Source organism: Macrobrachium nipponense, chromosome 2, assembly GCF_015104395.2.
Source record: "Macrobrachium nipponense isolate FS-2020 chromosome 2, ASM1510439v2, whole genome shotgun sequence".
NCBI classification, from domain to species: Eukaryota; Metazoa; Arthropoda; class Malacostraca; order Decapoda; family Palaemonidae; genus Macrobrachium; species Macrobrachium nipponense.
In genome coordinates, this window is record NC_087201.1 from 84721204 (window position 1) to 84745820 (window position 24617).

Sequence of the window (24617 nt, forward strand, 5' to 3'; positions counted from 1 at the left end):
CTCGACGGGCCTCAGGTTTCATGGGAATCTTGAGGAATGTCGCTCAGTGGCTTCACTTGGAAGGGGTGAGGATATCCTTTTATCTGGACGATTGGCTTATAAGGGCAACTCGAAGGAACGTTGTCTGGAGGACATTCAGAAGACCTTGGATTTGACGAGTTCTCTGGGACTCTTAGTCAATTATCAAAAATCCCAATTAGTAATCCCCAATCAAGAATGTGTATAATCTGGGGATTCGGATGGATCCTCGGAGTTTTCGGACTTTTCCGTCCCAGAAAATATAGCCCGAGGCTTCGAGAAGGTTGCAGCCTTCTTAGGGAAAGATGTATGCACAGCGAGGGAGTGGATGAGTCTGTTGGGGACGCTCTCCTCGCTGGAGCAATTCGTTTTCCTAGGAAGGTTACATCTGAGACCGCTCCAGATCTTTCTTTATCAGAACTGGAGTCGTCGTTCTCAGGATTTGACGTTCTCTCTAACTGTGACTCAGCAGATCAAGGAGAAACTTGTGTGGTGGGCAGATCCCAACAGATTTGTACAGGGTCTGTCTCTGCAATCCCTGAACCCCAGCCTAGTGTTGTTCTCCGACACGTCAGAGACAGGTTGGGGGGCCACTCTGGGAACGTTGGAGGTGTCAGGCACCTGCGAGGGGGGAGCAGGTGTCCTGGCACATCAACAGAAAAGAGCTGATGGCTGTTTTGGCTGGTTTGAAAAGCCTTCGAGTCCCACGTCCGAGACTCATCGTTCAGGTCCAGCTCGGACAACACCACAGCTCTGGCATACATCAGGAAACAGGGGGGGACACATTCCTTTCTCCCTGTACGAGACAGCAAGAGACCTTCTGCTTTGGGCAAAAGGAAGGAGTGTCAGGCTCCTCACCATATTTGTGGCAGGGGGAAAGGAATGTAAGAGCAGATCTCCTCAGCAGGAAAGAAGCAGTCCTTCCGACGGAGTGGACACTTCATCAGGATGTATGCCAGAGTCTGTGGAGGTTGTGGGGCAGGCCGCATCTAGACCTCTTCGCCACCTCGAAGAATGCAAGACTGGATCTGTATTGCTCTCCGATTTTGGATCCAAGGGCAATATCGATCGATGCCCTTCTGCTAGATTGGAAGGGTCTGGACGTATACGATTTTCCTCCCTTCAAGATCCTGGAGAGACGTTAAAGAAGTTCGCAGAGTCGATTCAGCGAGAAATGACTCTAATCACTCCGTTCTGGCCTGCCCAAGAATGTTCACAGAGGTACTGGAATGGTTAGTGGACCTTCCAGATCGCTTCCACTAAGGAAGGATTTACTCAGACAACCCCACTTCGACAGGTATCACAAAAACCTCCCCGCTCTCAGTCTGACTGGCTTCAGACTGTCCAAAGTCTCATCAGAGCGAAAGGGATTTTCGTCTTCAACTGCAAAAGCAATTGCAAGAGCAAGGAGATCTTTCCACCTTGCGAGTATACCAGTGGAAGTGGGATGTCTTTCAGACGTTGGTGTAGGAGTAAGAAAGTTTCCTCTTCCAGTACCTCTGTGACCCAAATTGCTGACTTCTTCCTTTTCCTTAAGGAAGAATGTGGGAAAAAACTGGCGGTCTCGACTACTAAAGGATACCGCAGTATTGTTAGCAAGCCGTATTCACACACAGAGGCTTGAACATTTCCGACGATAAAGACCTTCATGACCTGATTAGGTCTTTTGAAACTACGAAGAAGGGGTCCACAAGAACGCCCCCAATTGGAATCTTGATGTAGTTCTTCAATTTTCATTTCCTAGCTCATCTAGGTTTTGAACCTCCTCGATCAGCGTCATTCAGGATTTACCTTACCAAGAAGTCCTTTTCCTTATCTTGGAACACATTTTTACATGTAAATGGCTAATCCGTTCCAAGCCCTCCAAAAACACCCCATTAAATTTCATAATAAAGCTAAATTGACCTATAAACAATGAAATACTACAACAATTTGGACCATTCAATACCTAAATTAAGAATAAAAATCCAAAAACCTGTAAATAAAGTGTATATTAGTGTACAAGAATATTATTACTGTAACATAAAATGTGGAAGCTTACCTTTCGAGTGAGGCTATCTCGATAGTGGCGGCAGAGGAGGAGGAGGACAAACGGCAGATAACGTACGTAAGTATGTACACTTAACTTTACGAAAACACATAAAAAATTTAAGGAAAACTATAAAACTAAAATTTACGAACACCTTAACAAAACTGTAGCACTTACTTAACCTACAAAAATCTAGAAATTACGTAAAAAAAAATATGATATTGTTATGTTACAATAAAGTTTCATACATACTTACCTGGCAGATATATACATAGCTAAGACTCCGTCGTCCCCCAGACAGAAATTCAAATTTCGCGCCACTCGCTACAGGTAGGTCAGGTGATCTACCGGCCTGCCTGGGCGGCAGGACTAGGAACCATCCCCGTTTTCTATCATATTTTCTCTCTTCCACCTGTCTCCTGCGGGGAGGCTGGGTGGGCCTTTAATTGTATATAGCTGCCAGGTAAGTATGTGAAACTTTATTGTAACATAACAATATCATTTTCATACAATCAACTTACCTGTCAGATATATACATAGCTGATTGCACCCTTCGGTGGAGGGGGGTAAGAGACAGCTACTATATGGAATAGACAGGTAAACAACATATGTTGTAGGTATAAATAAAAAACCTTGGTTCCTACCTGATAGGTGGTAGACTTCGTGGGTGTTTGCCCAGTAGTCTGCATCACCTCAAGAAACTTTAGCGAGATATATGATCTATGGCCAAGAGTTCTTGTGGGTCTGCCGATGGGGGTCTTATCCGCTTACTCGGCAGAGCCTAAAGGACTTTGTCAATGGGTGTGCTGATCCACTTATATGACAATACACCTTATGAAGGAGCACACAACCAATCCCGACCACCTGATCCTAACCATATGTTTTAGAACTAAGGATTGTTACGAGTTATCCCGAACTCGTCACAACAACCGTAACATCAAAACCACTACGCACACATACATAATTTTCCCAAAAAAAAATTATACTCAACTAATTGGATATGACAAGAATTCTCTTACTGAACAACATAGACGGGCCGCCCGTGCGAGCCAAATCCTCCATTGTTCGAAGAGACTCTCGACCATATCCAAAAAGAAGAACAGTATATACATTTAAGGATTGGTGTCGGCTCCCGTACCCAGAATCGTATCTGCCGATACGATAGGACCTAGAGAAAAACACTTCTCATACGTCACACGTACGTCTTTCAAGAATGAGATGCAAATACGAGTTGCATCTCCAGTATGTCGTATCATGATGTTTTTTAAGCGACATATTCTTATAAAACGAGAGACGTCGCAACCGCTCTTACTTCATGAGCTTTCACTCTCAGTAGTTTGTAACTGTTCGTCAGGACAGACCTTATGAGCGTCCGTAATGACGTTTCTTACAAAAGAACGCCAGAGCATTCTTGACATCAGTCTTGTGGGGTCTTTTAACCGCGCACCAAAGACCTTGTCTAGAGCCTCCCAACTGACGCTTTCTCTGAATGGTAGAACTTCAGAGCTCTAACAGGGCATAGAGACCTCTCTGCTTCTCTGGCCTACGAGACTCGACATTCCTTTGACTTCGAATGACTTAGGCCAGGGATTCGTGGGATTCTCGTTTTTTTTCGCTAAAAACAGGGTCTTAAACGAGCAAATAGCCGAGTCTCCCTTGAATCCCCCTACTTTATCCTGCAGAGCTTGTAATTCACTAATTCTTTTTGCCGTAGCTAAAGATAAAAGGAATAGGCATTTTCTAGTTATGTCTCTAAACGATGCCAGATGAGGTAGGTTCGAATCTATCCGAAGACAGATATTTGAGGACTACGTCCAGGTTCCAGTTCGGAGGTACTGGGTTCCTTAGACTTTGAAGTCTCAAAAGATCTTATGAGATCGTGGAGATCTTTGTATTTGCCAGATCTAATCCTCTGTTCCTGAATACAGCCGAGAGCATACTTCTGTATCCCTTTATTGTGATACGGCTAGATGAGAATTTTACTCTCAGGAATAGCAAGAAATCAGCAATTTCGCTATAGATAGAGGAGGTAGGACAACTTCTTGGCTCTACACCACCTTCTAAAGACCTCCCACTTCGCTGGTATACTTTCGTAGTGGAGGTTCTGCGTGCTCTCGCGATCGCCGCTTGCCACTTCGCGAGAAAAGCCTCTCGCTCTGACAAGTCTTTCGATAGTCGAAAGGCAGTCAGAGCGAGAGCGGGGAGGTTTTGATGGTACCTCTTGAAGTGTGGTTGTCTGAGAAGATCCTCCTTCTGGTAGGGATCTTGGAAAGTCTACGATCCACTCTACCACCCCTCCCCCATGAACCATTCCTGGGCCGGCCAAAGGGGCTTATTAAAGTCATCCTCGTCTCTTTTGACGCCACAAACTTTTTCATTACTAACCCCAGGATTTTGAATGGGGGAAAAGCATAAACTCTACTCGAGACCAGTTTTAGCAGGAAGGCGTCTACCATAATTGCTCTTGGATCTTCCCACGACCGAGCAAAACACTGGGAGCCTTTTTTGAAATGAATGTTGCGAAGAGATCCACATGAGGAGTTCCCCACAGAGACCAGAGATCGAGACACACTTCCTCGTGTAGAGGTCCATTCTGTATGAATGACCGGTTCCTCCTGCTGAGCCTGTCCGCCCTCACATTCCTTACTCCCTGTACGAACCTTGTCAGCAGGGAGATGTTCCTGTGAGACGTCCAAAGTAATAGGTCTCTCGTGAGCTCGTAAAGGAACGAGGAGTGCGTCCCTCCCTGTTTCCGAATGTAGGCAAGTGCGGTGGTGTTGTCCACGTTTACTTGCACTACCTTGTTTGACACCAGAGGTTCTAGGCTCTTTAAGGCCAGATGTACGGCGAAGAGCTCTTTGCAGTTTATGTGCCAGGACACCTGTGCTGTTTCCCAGGTGCCTGACACTTCTCTGAGCCTAATGTTGCTCCCCAACCTGTCTCCGACGCGTCGGAGAATAACACTAGGTCTGGGTTCTGTGTTCTTAGAGAGATCCCTTTGTTCTCTTCCAGAGGTAGCAACACCACTGTAGGTGTGCCTTTATCTCCACTGGAATGGGAAAAACGTCCGACAGTTTGTCCGGTTTTCCAGCTCCAAGACTTCTTGAGGAAGAATTGAAGTGGACGTATATGAAGTCTTCCTAGAGGGAAGAATTGTTCCAGCGAGGAAAGCGTCCCCAGAAGGCTCAACCATTCCCTCGCCGACGTTTGTTGCTTCTCTAAAAAGAGAGAGATTATCCGCAAAACTTTTGCGGTTTCTCTCTTGCGAAGGAAAAACTCGAAAACCCCGAGAATCCATCCCGAATCCCCAGATAGACTAGGTCTTGTCTGGGGGTCAGCTGAGACCTTCTCGAGGTTCACAAGCAATCCCAACAAGCCTTGGTCAAATCCAGAGTTAACTTTAGGTCCTCCAAGCACTGTCTCTCCGATCTGGCCCTGATGGAGCCAGTCGTCCTAGATACATAGAGACATTCACTCCTTTGAGGTGAAGAATCTCGCCACATTCCTCATCAGGCTTGTGAAGACCTGAGGAGCTGTGGACAGGCCGAAACACAAGGCTCTGAACTGAAAGATCCTTTCCCCCCCCCCCCGTCATGAAAAAAACCAAGGAGGTACTTCTTCGATGAAGGGTGGATCGGGACGTGAAAGAGGCGTCCTGGAGATCTAGAGCCCACCATCCAATACTCCCTTGTCGTAATGACGCTAGGACTGAAGCAGAAGTCTCCATGGAGAACTTCTCCTTCTGAACAAATTTGTTCAGAGAGCTGACGTCCAGTACTGGTCTCCAGCCTCCCGAGGCTTTCGCCACTAGAAAAAGGCGATTGTAAAACCCCGGGGAGTTTTTTTTTTTTGATCCAGTACTAGTTCTATCGCTCTCTTGTCCCCCCATTTGTTCCACCATCGATCGAAGAGTATCCCTCAGCACAGGGTCCTTGTACTTGGCTGATAGTTCCCTTGGTATTGACGTTAGGGGAGGAGTATTCAGGAAAGGGATACGATATCCCTTCCTTATGATATTCAATGAAGACGCGTCTGCGTCTATCCAGTGGTCCAGGCCTCCACGAATCCCAGGAGCCTGGCACCTACTGGTGCTTGGAGGAGAGATGTTTCATTTTCCCCTTTTTAAAGGGACGAAAGGCAGACCTACCTCTCTTCTCCGGAGCCTTCCTTCTTGCGGGAGGTCTGGAGGTCGGACCACCTCGAAAGGGCTGCATTGATGTACTAGGTCCTTTCTTGTCAGATACTGAAACAGGTTTCTTCTTCCTAGCTGACTGCGTCAGAAGATCCTGAGTCGCCTTCTCAGTTAAAGAGTGAGCAACGTCCTTCACTAACTGAGAAGGGAACAAAAAGTCAGAAAGAGGCGCATACAGTAAAGAGCTGCCCTCTGAGCATGCGAGACTGCCTTTGTTAAGAAGGGGCGACCATACACCGTCCTTTTCTTTAAAGACCTGCTCCAAATAATGAAGAGACTTCAAAAGATCCATCCTGTACCGCTTTGTCAATGCAAGACAAAATGCATAACAGGGCTTCAGGTTCGATTCCTTCTGAAATCATGGGCTTTCTTGGACATCACCCAAGGGACCAATCTAAGAAGTTGAAGACTTCCAATACATGAAAGAGTCCCTTGAGGAGATGATCCAGTTCTGAAATACTCCATGTAATTCGAGCAGAATTGAGACTTGTACGCCTTGAAGCGTCAACCAAAGTCGAAAAATCTGCCTCTGTTTGTAGAAGGGAGAGCGATACCCATATTCTCTCCCCGTCTTATACCATATGGCCTCTTTTCCCAGCTAATCTTGCTGGAGGCATGCAAAAGACTGTCCTGACTAAGTCTTTCTTAGACTTCATCCATGAGTCTAAGGCGTGTAATGCCCGCTTCATCGAGATGGTGGGTTTCATTTTTAGAAAAAGACGAGGGCTTCTTCGTCCTAGCACTGGAAAAGAGCGAGCGCGGAGAAGGAGGAGCAGCAGGAGTCTAACTCGTCTCCATACTCCTCAAGAAGCAGGGTAGTCAAAACTTATAGTTGGACAAACCCTCTCTTCCATGATCTTCATCATCCGAGTTTTCCTCCAACTCGGGATATATCTGAGTCTCCGTTCTCCTTTCTGAACTTTTCCTCTTCTCGGAGGAGACAAACTCCTAATAGAAGAGGGGCTAAGGGAATGATACTCTTTTCCTTTTTCCCGTTTTAAAAGACTTGGAAGGCGTCACAAGCTCCGGCTTCTCTTGAACTTTAGAAGACGCCTTGTATGACGCTTCCCGTTCTCCGAGCGTCATGGCTGACGTCTCTTTGCTGACGTCTTGATGACGCTTCGCGCCTGGGAAGACGCTCCGCTCTCTAAAGGCGTCCTACTCGGCGTCACAATATTGGACGGAGCGTCACGTCTAAGATCCGCTTGGAATGACGCTTCACTTCTAAAAGACGTCTTACGTTTTCACTGGCTTTACGAAACTCTCGTAAGCCCCCGTTTCAGCTCTCGAACTCGAAGCTTCTGCAAGACGTTTAGCAGTTTCACGTCTGTCTGAACGTCTTGAACGCTCGCTTCGAGCAGGTGAGAGAGGACGAGACTTCTTAATCGAAGCGTCACGTCCTTCCGACGGGGCGCTAAAACTCCCACAAGAGATGACAGTTGTTCCTGAACCGCCATAATTATCTTTCTTGACGCTTCTCCCACGTCTAGTGCATGCGCCTTTCGTCATCACTCGGGGAAGAAGAATGAAGGGGTACTTCCGCACAAGCGTCAGGTGACGCTGACGGCCACCTTCGCTTTCTTAATAGCAACGGAGCGTCATCTGAGAAGCGCTCTGGGCTCGAATCTATGTCGGGCTTCATATGACGCTTCAGCGGTCTCGATAAGTTCGACTCCTTCCACCCTCGTTTAGGTGAGGGAGAGGGAGGAGGCGAGAAACACTCGCGAAGGACGCTTTTTCTATAGCGCCCTTGAGCCGCCTGCCATGAAGCAGAGCTAGCTGAAGGGACGTCTGACCGTTGGGGATTCCCCACGACCTCCTTAAGGCTTTCGACTTTCCTTCTCCTCTGGGCATGGGAGCTTGGAAGAGGTCTAGGCCTGGGAGCGTCGCAGGACGATCAAACGCCCCCTCCACAACACGAGAAGAACTCACTTCACTGAAATGTTCACTATCACTAGCCTTACCTTTGGAGTCAGCCATCTTGGACTTCATGTCTCTAATAGTAGCTTTCAGATTGGCGATTTCCGATGCCGAATCCGAAAAAGCACTCTGAGAATGAGATATATAGGGAGAATCTACATCAGTATTGGATTAGAATTATCCGTGAAAGGCTCAATAGGCCTTGAACTCACACCTTTCAGCCGTCTAACTCTATCCCTCTCTAACTTCTTCAAATAAGAAGTCAAAGTCTTCCACTCTTCTGCATTCAATCCCTCGCATTCCTTACAAGTATTAATAGCAGAACACTGAACCCCCCTACATTTACAGCATACAGTGTGAGGATCAACCGAAGCTTTCGGTATCCTCACCCTGCAGCCTACATTCACACACATTCTCACACTCACATTAGAATCAGACATACTGAGAAAAATCCAAAGAGTTATTCCAAAAAAACAGTCCACAGTAGCGAATGCCAAAACACGATCCCGCCAAATACGTCACCAAAAGCCGAAAAACGTTGATCAAAGGTTGAAAAATGAATCTAAGTCAGGAGTTAATAACAACAATGTTGATACCACCGGCGCACAGAAATATGATAGAAAACGGGGATGGTTCCTAGTCCTGCCGCCCAGGGCAGGCCCGGTAGATCACCCTGAACCTACCTGTAGCAGGTGGCGCGAAATTTGAATTTCTGTCGGGGACGACGGAGTCTTAGCTATGTATATATCTGACAGGTAAGTTGATTGTATGAAATGTTTCCTTTTTTTTATTTTTTAACTTTTTTTTTTACTTTTACGTAGGCTTTTTTTTTTTGTTTTTTTTTTTTTTTTTTTTTTTTTTTTTAACAGAATTTCAACTTCATCCACCGCTTTCAACGTTCTGTTTTTCCATCACTTGGTTCTTCCTTTTTGCTTTCAACTTTCTGTTTTTTTTTATCATTTGGTTCTTCCTTTTTTTTGCTTACTCCTGCTAATGCTGAGGCCTCTTTAAAAAATAACGATCCAAGGAAGATTGCTTCTTGCCTACTTTTCACAATGTTCCTTAAACGACTCAGGCAAACGTCATCGAATGCTGCGCAAGCATACGACCTGTGTGAGCCTTTTCGGGTGTCTTTTTTCGATAAACGATTGCAACTTTATGAAAAGCGCCTAGGATATCCTAAATTTCTGCCGTTGTCATAGCTCCTCCTCCTCTTCCTCGCCGCTGCTAGAGAACTCCTCTTGAACGACGACGTTATGTTGCATGGCCTCCAACTCCTTCAGGTCATCCGTCGTAAGCTCCTCTTGGTGCTCCTCGAGAAGGTCGTTGATGTCGTCCTCGTCGACGACCACCCCATGGACTTGCCGAGTGCAATGATCTTGTCAAGATCTGGTTCCAAAACAGTTTTGGGATCGTCAATTGTTTCTAACTCTGCAGCACCAGCTTCGCCCACATCGAATCCCTCGAAGTCTCTGGCGGATACGGCATCAGGCCAGAGTTTCCTCCTCTTGAAAAGATGTTTCGTGTACAGCTTCTTAAAGTTCGCTATCACTTGCTGGTCCATGGCTGGAGGAGAGGGGTGGTGTTGGGCGGAAGAAAAAGAATCTTAACGAAGGAATACTCCGCTAGGATATCTTCCTCGAGGCCAGGAGGGTGGGGAGAGGCATTGTCCACACCAACAGACATTTCAGGGGAGGCGCTTCTCTTCCAAAAAAAAACTCTTCACAGTCTCGGGCCGAAACACAGATTTACCCACTCCATGAACAAAAGCCTCGTTACCCAGGCTTTTGCATTAGCCCTCCACATCACTGGAAGCTTCTCCTTCAACACTTTGTGGCCCTTGAAAGGCTCGAGGAGTCTCGGAGTGATACACCATAGGGGCTTCACCTTGCAACCCCCACTGGCGTTCGAACAAAGTGCGAGCGTAAGCCTGTCTTTCATAGGCTTATGCCCATGTAGCTTCTTCTCTTCCTCCGTGATGTATGTCCGACGAGGCAATTTTTTTTAACCAAAAAGGCCAGTCTCATCACAGTTTGAAGACTTGCTGAGAACTGTAGCCTTCCTTGGTCATCATCTCGTCGAACGTCTTTTTAAAGGCTTCGGCCGCTTTCGTGTCCGAGCTGGCAGCCTCCTCATGACGCACCACCGAATGGATGCCAGTCCGTTTACAAAATTTCTCGAACCAGCCATGCGAAGACTTGAACTCTGGGGTTGGCGATGAAGTCCCTTCCCCTCCCTCGTCTTCGGCCTGAGCAATCAAATCTCGTCGTACACATGGCTCCTCTTGCTGGACAAAATAGTGATGCCCTTCGAAGGTGTAGTTTGCTTTGATGGCATCCTTCTGTTTAAGGATGGTGCCTATTGTCGACGGATTACAGCCGTATTCCTTTGCGATCACACTCAATCGCATACCAGCTTCTTACTTCTTTATGAATCTCCATCTTTGTCTCCAAAGAGAGCATGCGCTTCTTTCCGTGAATTTCAACTTTCTTGGGACCCATGACTACGTTAATTTACGTAAAGTTACACAATATACAGTCTTCGCACAACACGATAATATGTACTACAACGAAATCACTAACAAATTTACGTTACTAAACGAAATCGTTGGAGCGAACGAATGCCGATTGCGTACGGTAAAGTTTCAGGTATGGAGTGCCCGAGCTAAGGGACGCCAACACGTACGTATAGAAGATGCATGATGGGAGGGATGCTGTACAATCAGAGAGAAGGATCTCATGGCTTGGCTAGCATCAGGAACCAATGGGAGAGCAGGAGGATGGTGGCGGAAGTCTACTATAACTAAGATGGCGGCGTGCCGCGCGAGTTTCAAAATTGTTTATGGGGCGAATCTCGGACTTCAGAAACCTTTCGTATCTTAAAAACTTTTCGTATGTAGAGCAGTAACATTTTTTGCATTGGCTTTCGTAACTTGGATTTTTCATAAGTTGAGCCTTTCGTATCTCGAGGTACTACTGTATATATATATATAGATATATATATATATATATATATATATATATATATATATATATATATATATATATGATAATAAATATATTATAAATATATTATATATATATATATATATATATAGTATATATATATATATATATATATATATTATATATATATATATATATATCTATATTATTTATATATATATATATTAATTATATATATATATATATATATATATATATTCATATATATATAATATATATATATCTATATATATATATATATATATATATATATATATATATATATATATATATATATATATATATATATATATATATATATATATATATATATATATATATATATATATATATATATATATATATATATAGATTATATAATATATATATATCTATATATATATATATATATATATATATATATAGATATATATATATATTATTATTATTATTATATATATATATATATATATATATATATATATATATATATTATATATATATATAGTATATTAATATCTATATTATATATATATAATATTATATATATATATATATATATATATATATTATATATATATATATCTATATATATATATATACATATATTATATATATATATATATATATATATATATATATATATATATATATATATATATATATATATATATATATAGATATATATATATATAGATATATATATATATATATATATATATTATATATATATATATATAGTATATATATATATATATATATATATATATATATATATATATATATATATATTATATATTGAAAGCCGCCTTAACTTCAGGAATGCATAAGCCGAACCCGTCAGAACCCGGGGACTGTCTACTAATATCCTGAGTACATAAATCTTATGAAAACTAACCTAAAGTCTATTGCATGAACAATAGCATTATTAGCCTGAGTTGTAGTGGTTATTAAACAGCTTTGGAAAATCTTTGTTAGATTACACCCTACCTTTGCAGTACAAATTATATTGTCATGATACAATAAAGTTTTATACATACTTACCTGGCAGATATATACTTAGCTATGGACGACTGAGTCTATAGCTAAATATATATTTGCCAGGGAAGTTGAATGTATAAAACTTACTATACTAGTACATACTTTTTACATTTTGAAAAATGTCACAGAGTACAATTAATACTCACCCGCAGGATTTTGAGACCCAAAGGTAAATCCACCTCCACTCATCCTGGTGGTGTCAGTTATCTTGCAAAACTTGTGAGTAGTCTGAAAAAAAAAACATATACTGTATAAACCTTGAAGAATGCTGAAAACTATTATACCTTAAAGAAAAGAACTCATAATGAAAAAAATCCCACTTTTCAAAGTCAATTGTATTATTTTTTCAAACTATACAACCTGAGGTCCTTTACAATAGGAATTACTTATGGCAAAGCCTGGACACAGCCATTGAACTTGCAAACAAGATGGTTTAGTAGTTAACTACTGGTCTGGTAGTTGGGAGTCCCTCCTGACCAGATGTAAACATTACAATTTGCTTTAGGCCCAGGTAGCAGACTGAGGGGTGGCATGAGGTGGGTATTAGTGTAAGGAACTTCAGGTCTGTATAGCTACGAAAAATGATATTGTTATGATACAATAAAGTTTTGTACATACTTACCCGGCAGATATATACTTTAGCTATAGTCTCCGACATCCCTGACAGAATTTCAAATTTCGCGGCACACACTACAGGTAGGTCAGGTGATCCACCCTCCTGCCGCTGGGTGGCGGGACTGAGGAACCATTCCCGTTTTCTAATCAATTTTTCTCTTCCACCTGTTTCCTGAGGGGATGCTGGGCGGGCCATTAATCGTATATATCTGCTGGGTAAGTATGTACAAAACTTTATTGTATCCTAACAATGATATTGTCATGATACAATAAAGTTTTATACATACTTACCTGACAGCTATATACTTAGCTATAGACATCCGTCGTCCCCGACAGAAATTCAAATTTCACGGCACACGCTACACGGTAGGTCAGGTGATCTACCGCACTGCCCTGGGTGGCAGGACTAGGAACCATTTCCATTTTCTAATCAGATTTCCTCTCTTCCACCTGTCTACTGCGGGGAGGCTGGGTGGGCCATTAATCGTATATATCTGTCAGGTAAGTATGTATAAAAATGATATTGTAATGATACAATTAAGTTTGTTCATACTTACCTGGCAGATATATATATAGCTGTATTTTTTTCCGAATCCGACAGAAATTTAAACACTTACGACACACGCAGTGGGAGTCAGGTGTTAGTACCCATTCCCGCCGCTGGGAGGCGGGTATCAGGAATCATTCCCATTTTCTATTCATAATTTTTATTTCCACTGTCTCCGAGGGGAGGTGGGTGGGTACTTGATTATATATATCTGCCAGGTAAGTATGAACAAACTTAATTGTATCATTACAATATCATTTTGTTCATGAAACTTACCTGTCAGATATATATAGCTGAATCCCACCTTTGGTGGTGGAGTAGACAGAATAGAAGATTTTAGGAAACATATATATGCAGATAATTGATATCTTTGATTCCTTACCTGTTAGCATAGCTGACTTCGTGGTTACTGCCGCGAATCTGCTTGTGCTACTAGAGTTGCCAGCGAGGTAGAGACCTATATAGCTGGTGCACTCCAGATGATCTGTCAACAGGGGCGAGACCACGACGTGACTAGACCATATTGACCATACCATGAGGGCTAAGAATAAAATATATATATATATATATATCACCACCAAGACCCACCTAGCCAAAGTTAGGTGTGTTAACTAAGGCTTAATTAGAGTTAAGAAGTCACCGTTGTCGGCGACTCACTACTAAAATTAAGAGCTCTTCCTAACCATTTTCTACAGGATAGGATGAGTGGTACTTCTTGCCCCCAAGATTGTGTCTGCAGACACGTATGGCCCTAGCGAGCAGCAGATCTCATATGCCATCTTCACATCTCGCAGGGAGTGTGAATTGAACACAGAGTTGCTTCGCTAAAACATGGTACTCAGGATGTTGCTGAGTGCCATGCTCTGTTGAAATGCTTCCGAGGCCGTGCCCTCACCTCGTGAGCATTCAAATCAAAAGATTTCAAATCTTTGTGCAAACACAAAGAAGGAGCTTTTTTGAAAGACCTCCTTAACAATAAAGCCAGGGTGTTCTTCGATATGGGCAAGTCTGGTCTTTTCGAGCACTGCAGATTGTCCGTACGACTTCGACTTTCTTGAGTTTTATGTAGATACAAAACTTGAGAGACCTGACAGGGCACAGGACTCTCTCTGGCTCCTGCCCACTAACTTGTGCCATCCTTGCTTCCAAGCTCCTGGCCCAAGGACAAAACGGGTTTCCATTCTTAGGCCATACGAAAAGCTTAGAGAGCACACCGCCTTGTGTTCTCTAAAGCCAAAACTTGTGACGATGGCTTAAAATCTCACTAACCCTCTTTGTCGTATCTAGGGTGGTTAGAAAAATGCCTTCCTGATCACATGCAAGAAGTTAACAGGTAGGAGATGTTCGAATGCATTGACATCAAGAACTTCAGACTATGTCTAAGTTCCATATTGAAAGCTTCGATCTGGACATGCACAGTCAGTCCGTCTGTACTAACGTCAGGTGACCGACCAGTTGACCAGTTCAGACGAATCAAGGACAGCAAGGCTGTACCCTGAAGACCATAAGGCACTATTCTTCGCTGAAGGATGAGTGTTTGGACTGCCTGGGCGATTCAAGCTAAGCAAACCTTGGGGGGTGTATCAACGCAACCAACGTCGTAGCGAATCAACTCCTGAGCCACTCCTGACTCGAGCTTCTGGTGCCAGAGAAAGGAGCGAGGAGCAAACAGGCGATTCATCCCGAAGGACGAATGCCTGACATCCAACCTGGTCTCATGTTAAACGATCATCGGGGGTGTATAACGCAACCGACTTCGTCAACAAGAAACTCAGGGCTACTATATGTCTCCTGATCTCGCACGAGTGTCTGACTCCGAGAAAACAGGTGAGACAAAAAGTAGATGGTGAGCGAGTTTCGAGATTTCACAGAACTCAAAGATCGTGAAGGGCTTTGTTGTTTGACAGAAGCAAATCTCTGAGCCCAAAGGCCGTCAACAACATATTTGCGTATTCTTTAATAGTTGTGACTGCCAGCTTATCCCATTCTTCAAACGGAAAGGGAAGACTGCAATCTTATGCTGTCAACATCTCGATAGTCTGAACGTAGTCAGACTCAGAGCAGAGAGGTTATAGGTACCTTTCGCGTTAAAGGAGACCGACTCTCTCGAAAAGGTCCTTGGAAGGACGTGACCTCTGTGAATCTAGGGTCTTGAAGGCCACATGGGGCGATTAGCGTCATTGTCGCTCCCTGTGATGATATAAATCATCTTATTACATTTCCTAAGTGATTGAAAAAGGGGAAAAGAGACTAAACATCCATCCCCGTTCAATATCATAGGATGGCGTTTAATGTTACCGCTCCGCCCGGATCGAGAAAAAGGGAGCAGAGAAGAAGAAGCCTCTTCGTCCTCAACCTAGCGAAGAGATGAATGAAAGGACGTCCCTAAAGTCTCCACAACTCTCAACATACTTCTAAAGAAAGATTCCACTCGGAAGTCAGTAGTTGCTGCCTTCGATCGAGACGATTCGAACGGACTTTTGCAATCCTGTAACGAACCTCTAGAGGATCGTTCCATTCTACGCCCTTGTTATAATAGGCTCTTTCTCGTAAACCCGAACCGGGACCGAGAGAAGATACTTCCTAAGATATGAGAGAGCTGTGGAAGATCAGAGTTGATATGGACCATGGTTCCAAAAACTCGTTTCGAGGACTGGAGGGACGACTGAATTGCTTCCACTTCTTTCAGATTATGATCCAGGACATCTGAAACCCTCTCCAGATGTCCGGCACCTTCTTTCTATCACCTCAAGAGATACTTACGCACTGAGAGATGTTCAGAATCACTCCTAGATCTTTAATAAAATTTCAGTTTCCCGGTAGGAAAAAACTGTAGAGGTCTGAATTGCAGTCTATTCAGGGAAACAACTTCTTTAGGAAGGAAATGGTCCCCAGCAAGCTCATCCATTCCCTCACACAGTATGTTTACTTCCCTAAAAAGGCTGCGCTTTGCCTAAGCAGGAGAGCATATAATAGTGAAATGTTGCGGTAGACTCGTAGTCCTATACCGTGCGGTAACGAGCACCGAAAGGAGTAAGAGATATCTCTGAGACATAGTAAGGCAAAACGAATGCAATGTTTTATTCATTCATGTAAGAAATCCCCTCAATCTTAGGCTAAAGTCCGTGATTGTAGGCAGAGATACAGTTCGTCAGTCAATCCCGCAGGAGAGAGAGAGACGTAACTGCCAGCACAGAGATACGGTTAGTCCAGTCAATCCGCAGGAGAGAGACTTAACCTACAGCGCATGACAGCGAACGAGTTGGTACTGGCTCGTTTGGACTGGAGGAGAGGAGTCAGAGGACAGTGACAGCAGCAGCTTACGATCGTCCGTCATCGTCGTCTCTTAACTTTTATGCCTGGTTGCCAGCTACCCTATTTCTATGAAGAAAAAGGTCCGTTATTTTTAGCATAAAGAGACTCTCAAGCTGGTATATTTAAGCGAAACAGAAAACGCTAAATATATAGAAGCGTTGTGTCGTCAGAACACTACCATACAACGGTAAAAGATAAATCGGAAACTCCTAGAAGGCTGCAGGGAGTAACGATTAAATGTCCTTAAAATGACCATAGACCTCTCGGTTGCCATCCGAAGAGGTAACTACAGCAAGCGTATATGACTTGAACCAACCAGAAATAAAATAACGCAAGGCAAAATATGAAATTATATCACAATAAAGTTTGTTCATACTTACCTGGCAGACATATATATAGCTGAATTCGGAAATACAGCTACATACATATCTGACAGGCAAGTTTCATGAAACAAAACTTAGGAGAATCGAAGCAGTCAGCTCAAGCTTCTTATGTTATTGGACATAAGCGTTCATTGACGTAGTCTACAAGTCTATTTCTTGTACGAGTCTGCGAATGAACGAATGAGAGCTCTTCCGAATCTTGTCAATAAGAGCTTATTCGCTTACGCAATATCAAGTTAATGAGATGTTTGTCAATGAGAACTAACCCATTTACGGGACAAAGAGATATTTGTCAATGAGGGGGATACCCACTTACTTTGACAAAACGATAGTATATTGTCAATGGGGGAAAGTCACTGAATTGACAAAACGTAATCCAGGAAGTCGAGCATTTTATTTTCCGATTCCCGTCTCAAACGAGGAAGGGGCAAGAATCCTGTTAAGAGACTGGGCTTACGTCAGGTAGAACGACGATGTTCAATTCGGCAGCGTAGTCCCGACTAGGAACTAACAAAATCTATCATCTGAAAAAGCCCTTTCAGATGGGCTAAAAAAGCTGGCAAAATTATCCTGGGAAGAGGAAGAAACTCTCCAACCAGCTTCCTCTCCCGTATCACAACTAATGCCTGCTAAAGCTTAAAATTTATTGGCAGTATGGCAAAGGCAGTCCTGTCTTGCGCTTTCCTGAAGAGCGTACTTTTTGATGAGTGCCTTTGCAAGAATCCTACTGAACGTTGCCGAGAGTCCTGACGTGCAGGACATCGAGCCTTTATATAACCGTAACTGCCTTAGCGCAAAGTCTTTGACTGCGGTAGTGGCAACTTAAATTTATTGGCAGAATGGCAAAGCTTGCGGTAGAGCAAACGAGAACTTCCCTTGAGCTTTTCCTTAACTCCATCCACCTATGCGAAAAGCAATATTAATTGACAGAGACCTCTTGAATTCACGAAACCCGATGTCTTGCTGGGTTTCGAAGAAGAAGTTTGGTCTGTTTTCACTTTAAGCTAACTCCGAAGCACTGCCTACTTCACATTCTTTGCAGGTGAGGTAGACGGTATCATCGAAGGTAGAGGTAAAATTCTTTAAGCCCAAATCTGAAACAAGAGCTTGAAGAGTTCAACAGAAACGTTCAGCCAGGCGACACACTGGCGTGCGCTGGTGCACGCTCGGCGTCCACTGGAGCGCGCTCGGCGTCCACTGAGCAGCTCGGCGTCCTTGGAGCGCGCTCGGCGTCCACTGTTCGCGCGCGCTCGGCGTCCACTGGCGCGCGCGCTCGCGTCCACTGGCGCGGCTTGGCGTGCGTGCACCCGCGCGCCCCTGCTTGGGCGTCCGCTCTCAAAAGCTTACTGCTACTATGACTTCTTTTACGTATTTCTCGGTGGAAAGACGGACACGAGTTCAGGCGACGTTCGCCTTATTACTTCTCACTGAAATGCATAAGGAGAGAGAGAGAGAGAGAGAGGACGTGAAGCGTCCTCTTCTATAAAGCTATATTTAGAGGGCGCGAGTCCATCCGAAAGCTCCAACCCCCTGCGCGGGGAGGACGCTTCGGAGGACGAGAAGCAATCCTTCAGGATTCGTGCACGTGCACGCACTTAGGCAGTCTGGGGATTTTCATCAGAAACTGCCGAAGGCACGCCAGATCGGTGGGGTTCCTCGTAACCCTCCTTCGGCTTTCGACATGCTCTCTCCCTGGTTCTGGGAGTCAAGCAGAGGTCCCGGCCTAGAGGCGAAACGAGGCCGATCTGACGCACCCTCCACTACACAAGGGGTATCACTGCACTTCTTCTGCACTTCACTTTTACTCTCTAAAGCAAGCACTTTCGATTCTAAGTTACGAATCGAAGGAGTATCAGAGAAAGGGCAATTTCTCTACAGACACTGCTTAGGGCCCGAAGGCAACACTGCAGGGTTAGGAGTAACAATTACAGAAGTAGCACTTCACAGCAATGAAGGAGAGCGAGCACCTCTCGTAGACATATACATAGCCCGTAGGCCATACTACAGGGTTATGCAAAATAAAGTCTACAGGAAGGATAGCAGGTTCACTACCTGACTTTTGTTACTGATTAATTGCGTACATACGAATCATACGTCTTCCTTACGGAATTAGACATGTTTACTGATTAATTGCGTACATACGAATCAATACGTCTTCCTTACGGAATAGACAAAGTCTCACACTCCTTACATGACAAATCTCAACAAAGAAGCAAGACCCATACCCCTCGTACATACCAAGTGCGAATCTACCGAAGCTTTCGGTAGCCACACCCTATCTTTGCAGACAACCCCGTCTGAAACTAGCCTAACTAGATTCAGATATTTTATGCAAAAATGAATCAAATTCAAATCAATTTAAGATAGCGTATGCCTAGCCACAAATCCAAGTGAATAAATAAAACACAATTAGGATACTTAGCGGCAATGAAGTTTCCAAAATCCTAAGACGGAGGTACTGCAAAAATGATATTGTTTATGTTACAATAAAGTTTCATACATACTTACCTGGCAGATATATAACATAGCTAAGACTCCGTCGTCCCCGACAGAAATTCAAATTTCGCGCCACTCGCTACAGGTAGGTCAGGTGATCTACCGGCCTGCCCTGGGCGGCAGGACTAGGAACCATCCCCGTTTTCTATCATATTTCTCTCTTCCACCTGTCTCCTGCGGGGAGGCTGGGTGGGCCTTAATTGTATATATCTGCCAGGTAAGTATGTATGAAACTTTATTGTAACATAACAATATCATTTTTCATACATCAACTTACCTGTCAGATATATACATAGCTGATTGGCACCCTTCGGTGGAGGGTAAGAGAACAGCTACTATATGGAATAGACAGGTAAACAACATATGTTGTAGGTATAAAAAATAAACCTTGGTTCCTACCTGATAGGTGGTAGACTTGGTGGGTGTTTGCCCAGTAGTCTGCATCACCTCAAGAAACTTTAGCGAGATATGTGATCTATGGCCAAGAGTTCTTGTGGGTCTGCCGATGGGGTCTTACCCACGTTACTCAGCAGAGCCTAAAAGGACTTGTCAATGGGTGCTGATCCACTTATATGACAATACACCTTATGAAGGAGCACACAACCAATCCCGACCACCTGATCCTAACCATGTGTTAGAACTAAGGATTGTTACGAGTTATCCCCGAACTCGTCACAACAACCGTTAACTCAAAAACCACTACGCACACATACATAATTTTCCAAAGAAAAATATTCTCAACTAATTGGATATGAGAGAAGTCTCTTATGAACAACATAGACGGCCGCCCGTGCGAGCCTGAATCCTCCATTGTTCGAAGAGATTCTCGACCATATCCAAACAGAAGAACAGTATATACTTTTTAAGGATTGGTGTCGGCTCCCGTACCCAGAATCGTATCTGCCGATACGATAGGACCTAGAGAAAAGCACTTCTCATATACTCACGCACGTCTTTCAAGTAATGAGATGCAAATACCGAGTTTGCATCTCCAATATGTCGTATCTAATATGTTTTTTAAGCGACATATTCTTATAAAACGAGAGAGACGTCGCAACAAACGCTCGTACTTCATGAGCTTTTACCCTCAGAAGTTGTAATTGTTCGTCCGGACAGACCTTGTGAGCGTCCGTAATGACGTTTCTTACAAAGAACGCTAGAGCGTTCTTTGACATCAGTCTTGTGGGTCTTTTACCGCGCACCAAAGACCTTGTCTAGAGCCTCCCAACTGACGCTTCTCTGAAGATAGAACTTCAGAGCTCTAACATGGGCATAGAGACCTCTCTGCTTCTCTGCCTACGAGACTAGACATTCCTTTGATTTCGAATGACCTAGGCCAGGGATTCGTGGGATTCTCGTTTTTCGCTAAAAACAGAGTCTTAAACGAGCAAATCGCCGAGTCTCCCTTGAATCCTACTTTATCCTGCAGAGCTTGTAACTACTAATTCTTTTTGCCGTCGCTAACGATAAAAGAAATAGGCATTTTCTAGTTACGTCTCTAAATGATGCCTGATGCGGAGGCTCGAATCTATCCGAAGACAGATATTTGAGGACTACGTCCAAGTTCCAGTTCGGAGGTACTGGTTCCTTAGACTTTGACGTCTCAAAAGATCTTATGAGATCGTGGAGATCTTTGTTATTTGCCAGATCTAAACCTCTGTTCCTGAATACAGCCGAGAGCATACTCCTGTATCCCTTTATTGTGGATACGGCTAGATGCGATTTTACTCTCAGGAATAGCAAGAAATCAGCAATTTCCGCTATAGAGGTAGAGGAGGAGGACAACTTCTTGGCTCTACACCACCCCCCTTCTAAAGACCTCCCACTTCGACTGGTATACCTTCGAAGTGGAGGTTCTGCGAGCTCTCGCGATCGCGCTTGCCACTTCGCGAGAAAAGCCTCTCGCTCTGACAAGTCTTTCGATAGTCGAAAGGCAGTCAGAGCGAGAGCGGGGAGGTTTTGATGGTACCTCTTGAAGTGTGGTTGTTTGAGAAGATCCGTCCTCCTGGTAGGGATCTTGAAAGTCTACGATCACTCTACACCTCCGTGAACCATTCCTGGGCCGGCCAAAAGGGGGCTATTAAAGTCATCCTCGTCTCTTTGACGCCACAAACTTTTTCAATACTAACCCCAGGATTTTGAATGGGGGAAAAGCGTACACGTCCACTCGAGACCAGTTTTAGCAGGAAGGCGTCTACCATAATTGCTCTTGGGTCTTCCACGACCGAGCAAAACACTGGGAGCCTTTTTGAAATGTATGTTGCGAATGATCCACATGAGGAGTTCCCCACAGAGACCAGAGATCGCGACACACTTCCTCGTGCAGAGTCCATTCTGTATGAAGGACCTGGTTCCTCCTGCTGAGCCTGTCCGCCCTCACATTCCTTACTCCTGTACGAACCTTGTCAGCAGGGAGATGTTCCTGTGAGACGGTCCAAAGTAAAAGGTCCCTCGTGAGTTCGTAAAGGAACGAGGATGTGTCCCTCCCTGTTTCCGAATGTAGGCAAGTGCGGTGGTGTTGTCCACGTTTACTTGTACTACCTTGTCTCTCACCAGAGGTTCTAGGCTCTTCAAAGCCAGGTGTACGGCGAAGAGCTCTTTGCAATTTATGTGCCAGGACACCTGTGCTGGTTCCCAGGTGCCTGACACTTCTCCGAGCCTAATGTCGCTCCAACCCGTCTCCGACGCGTCGGAGAACAACACTAGGTCTGGGTTCTGTGATCTTAGAGAGATCCCTTTGTTCTCTTCCAGAGGCAGCAACCACCACTGTAGGTGTGCCTTTACCTCACTGGAATGGGAAAAACGTCCGACAGCTGTCCGTTTTTCCAACTCCAAGACTTCTTGAGGAAGAATTGAAGTGGACGGATATGAAGTCTTCCGAGAGGGAAGAATTGTTCCAGCGAGGAAAGCGTCCCCAGAAGGCTCAACCATTCCCTCGCTGACGTTTGCTGCTTCTCTAAGAAGAGAGAGATTATCCTCAAACCTTTTGCGGTTCTCTCTTGCGAAGGAAAAAACTCGAAAACCCCGAGAATCCATCCGAATCCCCAGATAGACTAGGTCTTGTCTGGGGGTCATCTGAGACTTCTCGAGGTTCACCAGTTCAACTCCCAATCCCAACGCCTTGGTCAAATCCAGAGTTAACTTTAGGTCCTCCAAACACTGTCTCTCCGATCTGGCCTGATGAGCCAGTCGTCTAGATACATCGAGACATTCACTCCTTTGAGATGAAGAAATCTCGCCATTCCTCATCAGGCTTGTGAAGACCTGAGGAGCTGTGGACAGGCCGAAACACAAGGCTCTTGAACTGAAAGATCCTTCCCCCGTCATGAAACGGAGGTACTTCGATGAAGGGTGGATCGGGACGTGAAAGTAGGCGTCTTGGAGATCTAGAGACACCATCCAATCTCCTTGTCGTAATGACGCTAGGACTGAAGCAGAAGTCTCCATAGAGAACTTCTCCTTCTGAACAAATTGTTCAGAGCGCTGACGTCTAGTCTGGTCTCCAGCCTCCCGAGGCTTTCGCCACTAGAAAAAGGCGATTGTAAAACCCCGGGGAGTTTTGATCCAGTACTAGTTCTACTGCACTCTTGTCCCACATTTGTTCCACACCTCGATCGAAGAGTATCCCTCAGCACAGGATCCTTGTACTTGGCTGATAGTTCCCTTGGTATTGACGTTTAGGGGCGGAGTATTCAGGAAAGGGATACGATATCCCTTCCTTATGATATTTAGTGAAGACGCGTCTGCGTCTATCAGTGTCCAGGCTTCCACGAATTCAGGAGCCTGGCACCTACTGGTGTTTGAGAGGAGAAATGTTTCATTTGCCCTTATTAAAGGGACGAAAGGCGGACCTACCTCTTCTCTCTGGAGCCTTCCTTCTTGCGGGAGGTCTGGAGATCGGACCACCTCGAAAGGGCTGCCTAGAAGTGCTAGGTTCTTTCTTGTCCGACACTAAAGCAGGTTTCTTCTTCCTAGCTGACTGCGTCAGAAGATCCTGTGTCGCCTTCTCAGTTAAAGAGTGAGCTACGTCCTTCACTAACTTAGAAGGGAACAAATAGTCCGAAAGAGGTGCATATAGTAGAGCTGCCCTCTGCGCATGCGAGACTGCCTTTGTTAAGAAGGCGCATACACTGTCCTTTTCTTCAAAAGACCTGCTCCAAATAATGCAGAGACTTCCAAAGATCCATCCTGTACTGCTTTGTCGATGCACGACAAAATGCATAACAGGGCTTCAGGTTCGATTCCCTGCGAATCGTGAGCTTTCTTGGACATCACCCCAAGGGACCAATCTAAGAAGTTGAAGACTTCCAATACATGGAAAAGTCCCTTGAGGAGATGATCCAGTTCCGAATACTCCAAGTAATGCGAGCAGAATTAAGACTAGGACGCCTTGAAGCGTCAACTAACGTCGAAAAGTCTGCCTCTGTAGTAGAAGGGAGAGCGATACCCATATCCTCCCCCGTCTTGTACCATATGCCTCTTTTCCCAGCTAACCTTGCTGGAGGCATGCAGAATACTGTCCTGGTTAAGTCTTTCTTCGACTTCATCCAGGCGTCTAAGGCGTGTAAAGCCCGCTTCATCGAGATGGTGGGCTTCATCTTCAGAAAAGACGAAGTCTTCTTCGCCTTCGCACTCGAAAAGAGCGAGCGCGGAGAAGGAGGAGCAGCCGGAGTCAACTCTCTCCGTATTCCTCCAGAAGCAGGGTAGTCACCCTTATAGTTGGACAAGCCCTCTCTTCCAAGATCGTCATCATCCGAGTTTCGTTCGAACTCGTGATAATCCTGAGCTTCTGTTCTCCTTTCAGAACTTTCCTCTTTCTGGGGGAGACAAACTCCTGATCGGAGAGGGGCTAAGGGAATGAAAGTCTTTCCTTTTCCCGTTCTGATCGACTTGGAAGGCGTCACAACCTGCGGCTTCTCTCGCGCTTTAGAAGACGTCATGTATGACGCTTCCCTCTCTCCGAGCGTCATGTATGACGTCTCTTGTTGACGTTAGATGACGCTTCGCGTCTGGACAAGACGCTTCGCTTTCTAAGGGCTTCCTACTCGGCGTCACAATCTTGGACGGAGCGTCACGT

General features: G+C 44.6%; 2 protein-coding genes across 2 annotated transcripts in view; both read right to left on the reverse strand.

Annotated features, from left to right (window-relative positions):
* Positions 1 to 10660, reverse strand: part of LOC135221573 (uncharacterized) — a 46259-nt gene extending 35599 nt beyond the window's left edge. Inside the window, exon 1 of the mRNA XM_064259266.1 lies at positions 10583 to 10660. Within this exon, the coding sequence (XP_064115336.1) occupies positions 10583 to 10660 (78 nt within the window). The remainder of the gene's footprint in view (positions 1 to 10582) is intronic.
* Positions 1 to 24617, reverse strand: part of LOC135220747 (uncharacterized) — a 671524-nt gene that overhangs the window by 642838 nt on the left and 4069 nt on the right. The window contains exon 2 of the mRNA XM_064258199.1: positions 12331 to 12412. Within this exon, the coding sequence (XP_064114269.1) occupies positions 12331 to 12373 (43 nt within the window). The 5' untranslated portion in view covers positions 12374 to 12412. The remainder of the gene's footprint in view (positions 1 to 12330; positions 12413 to 24617) is intronic.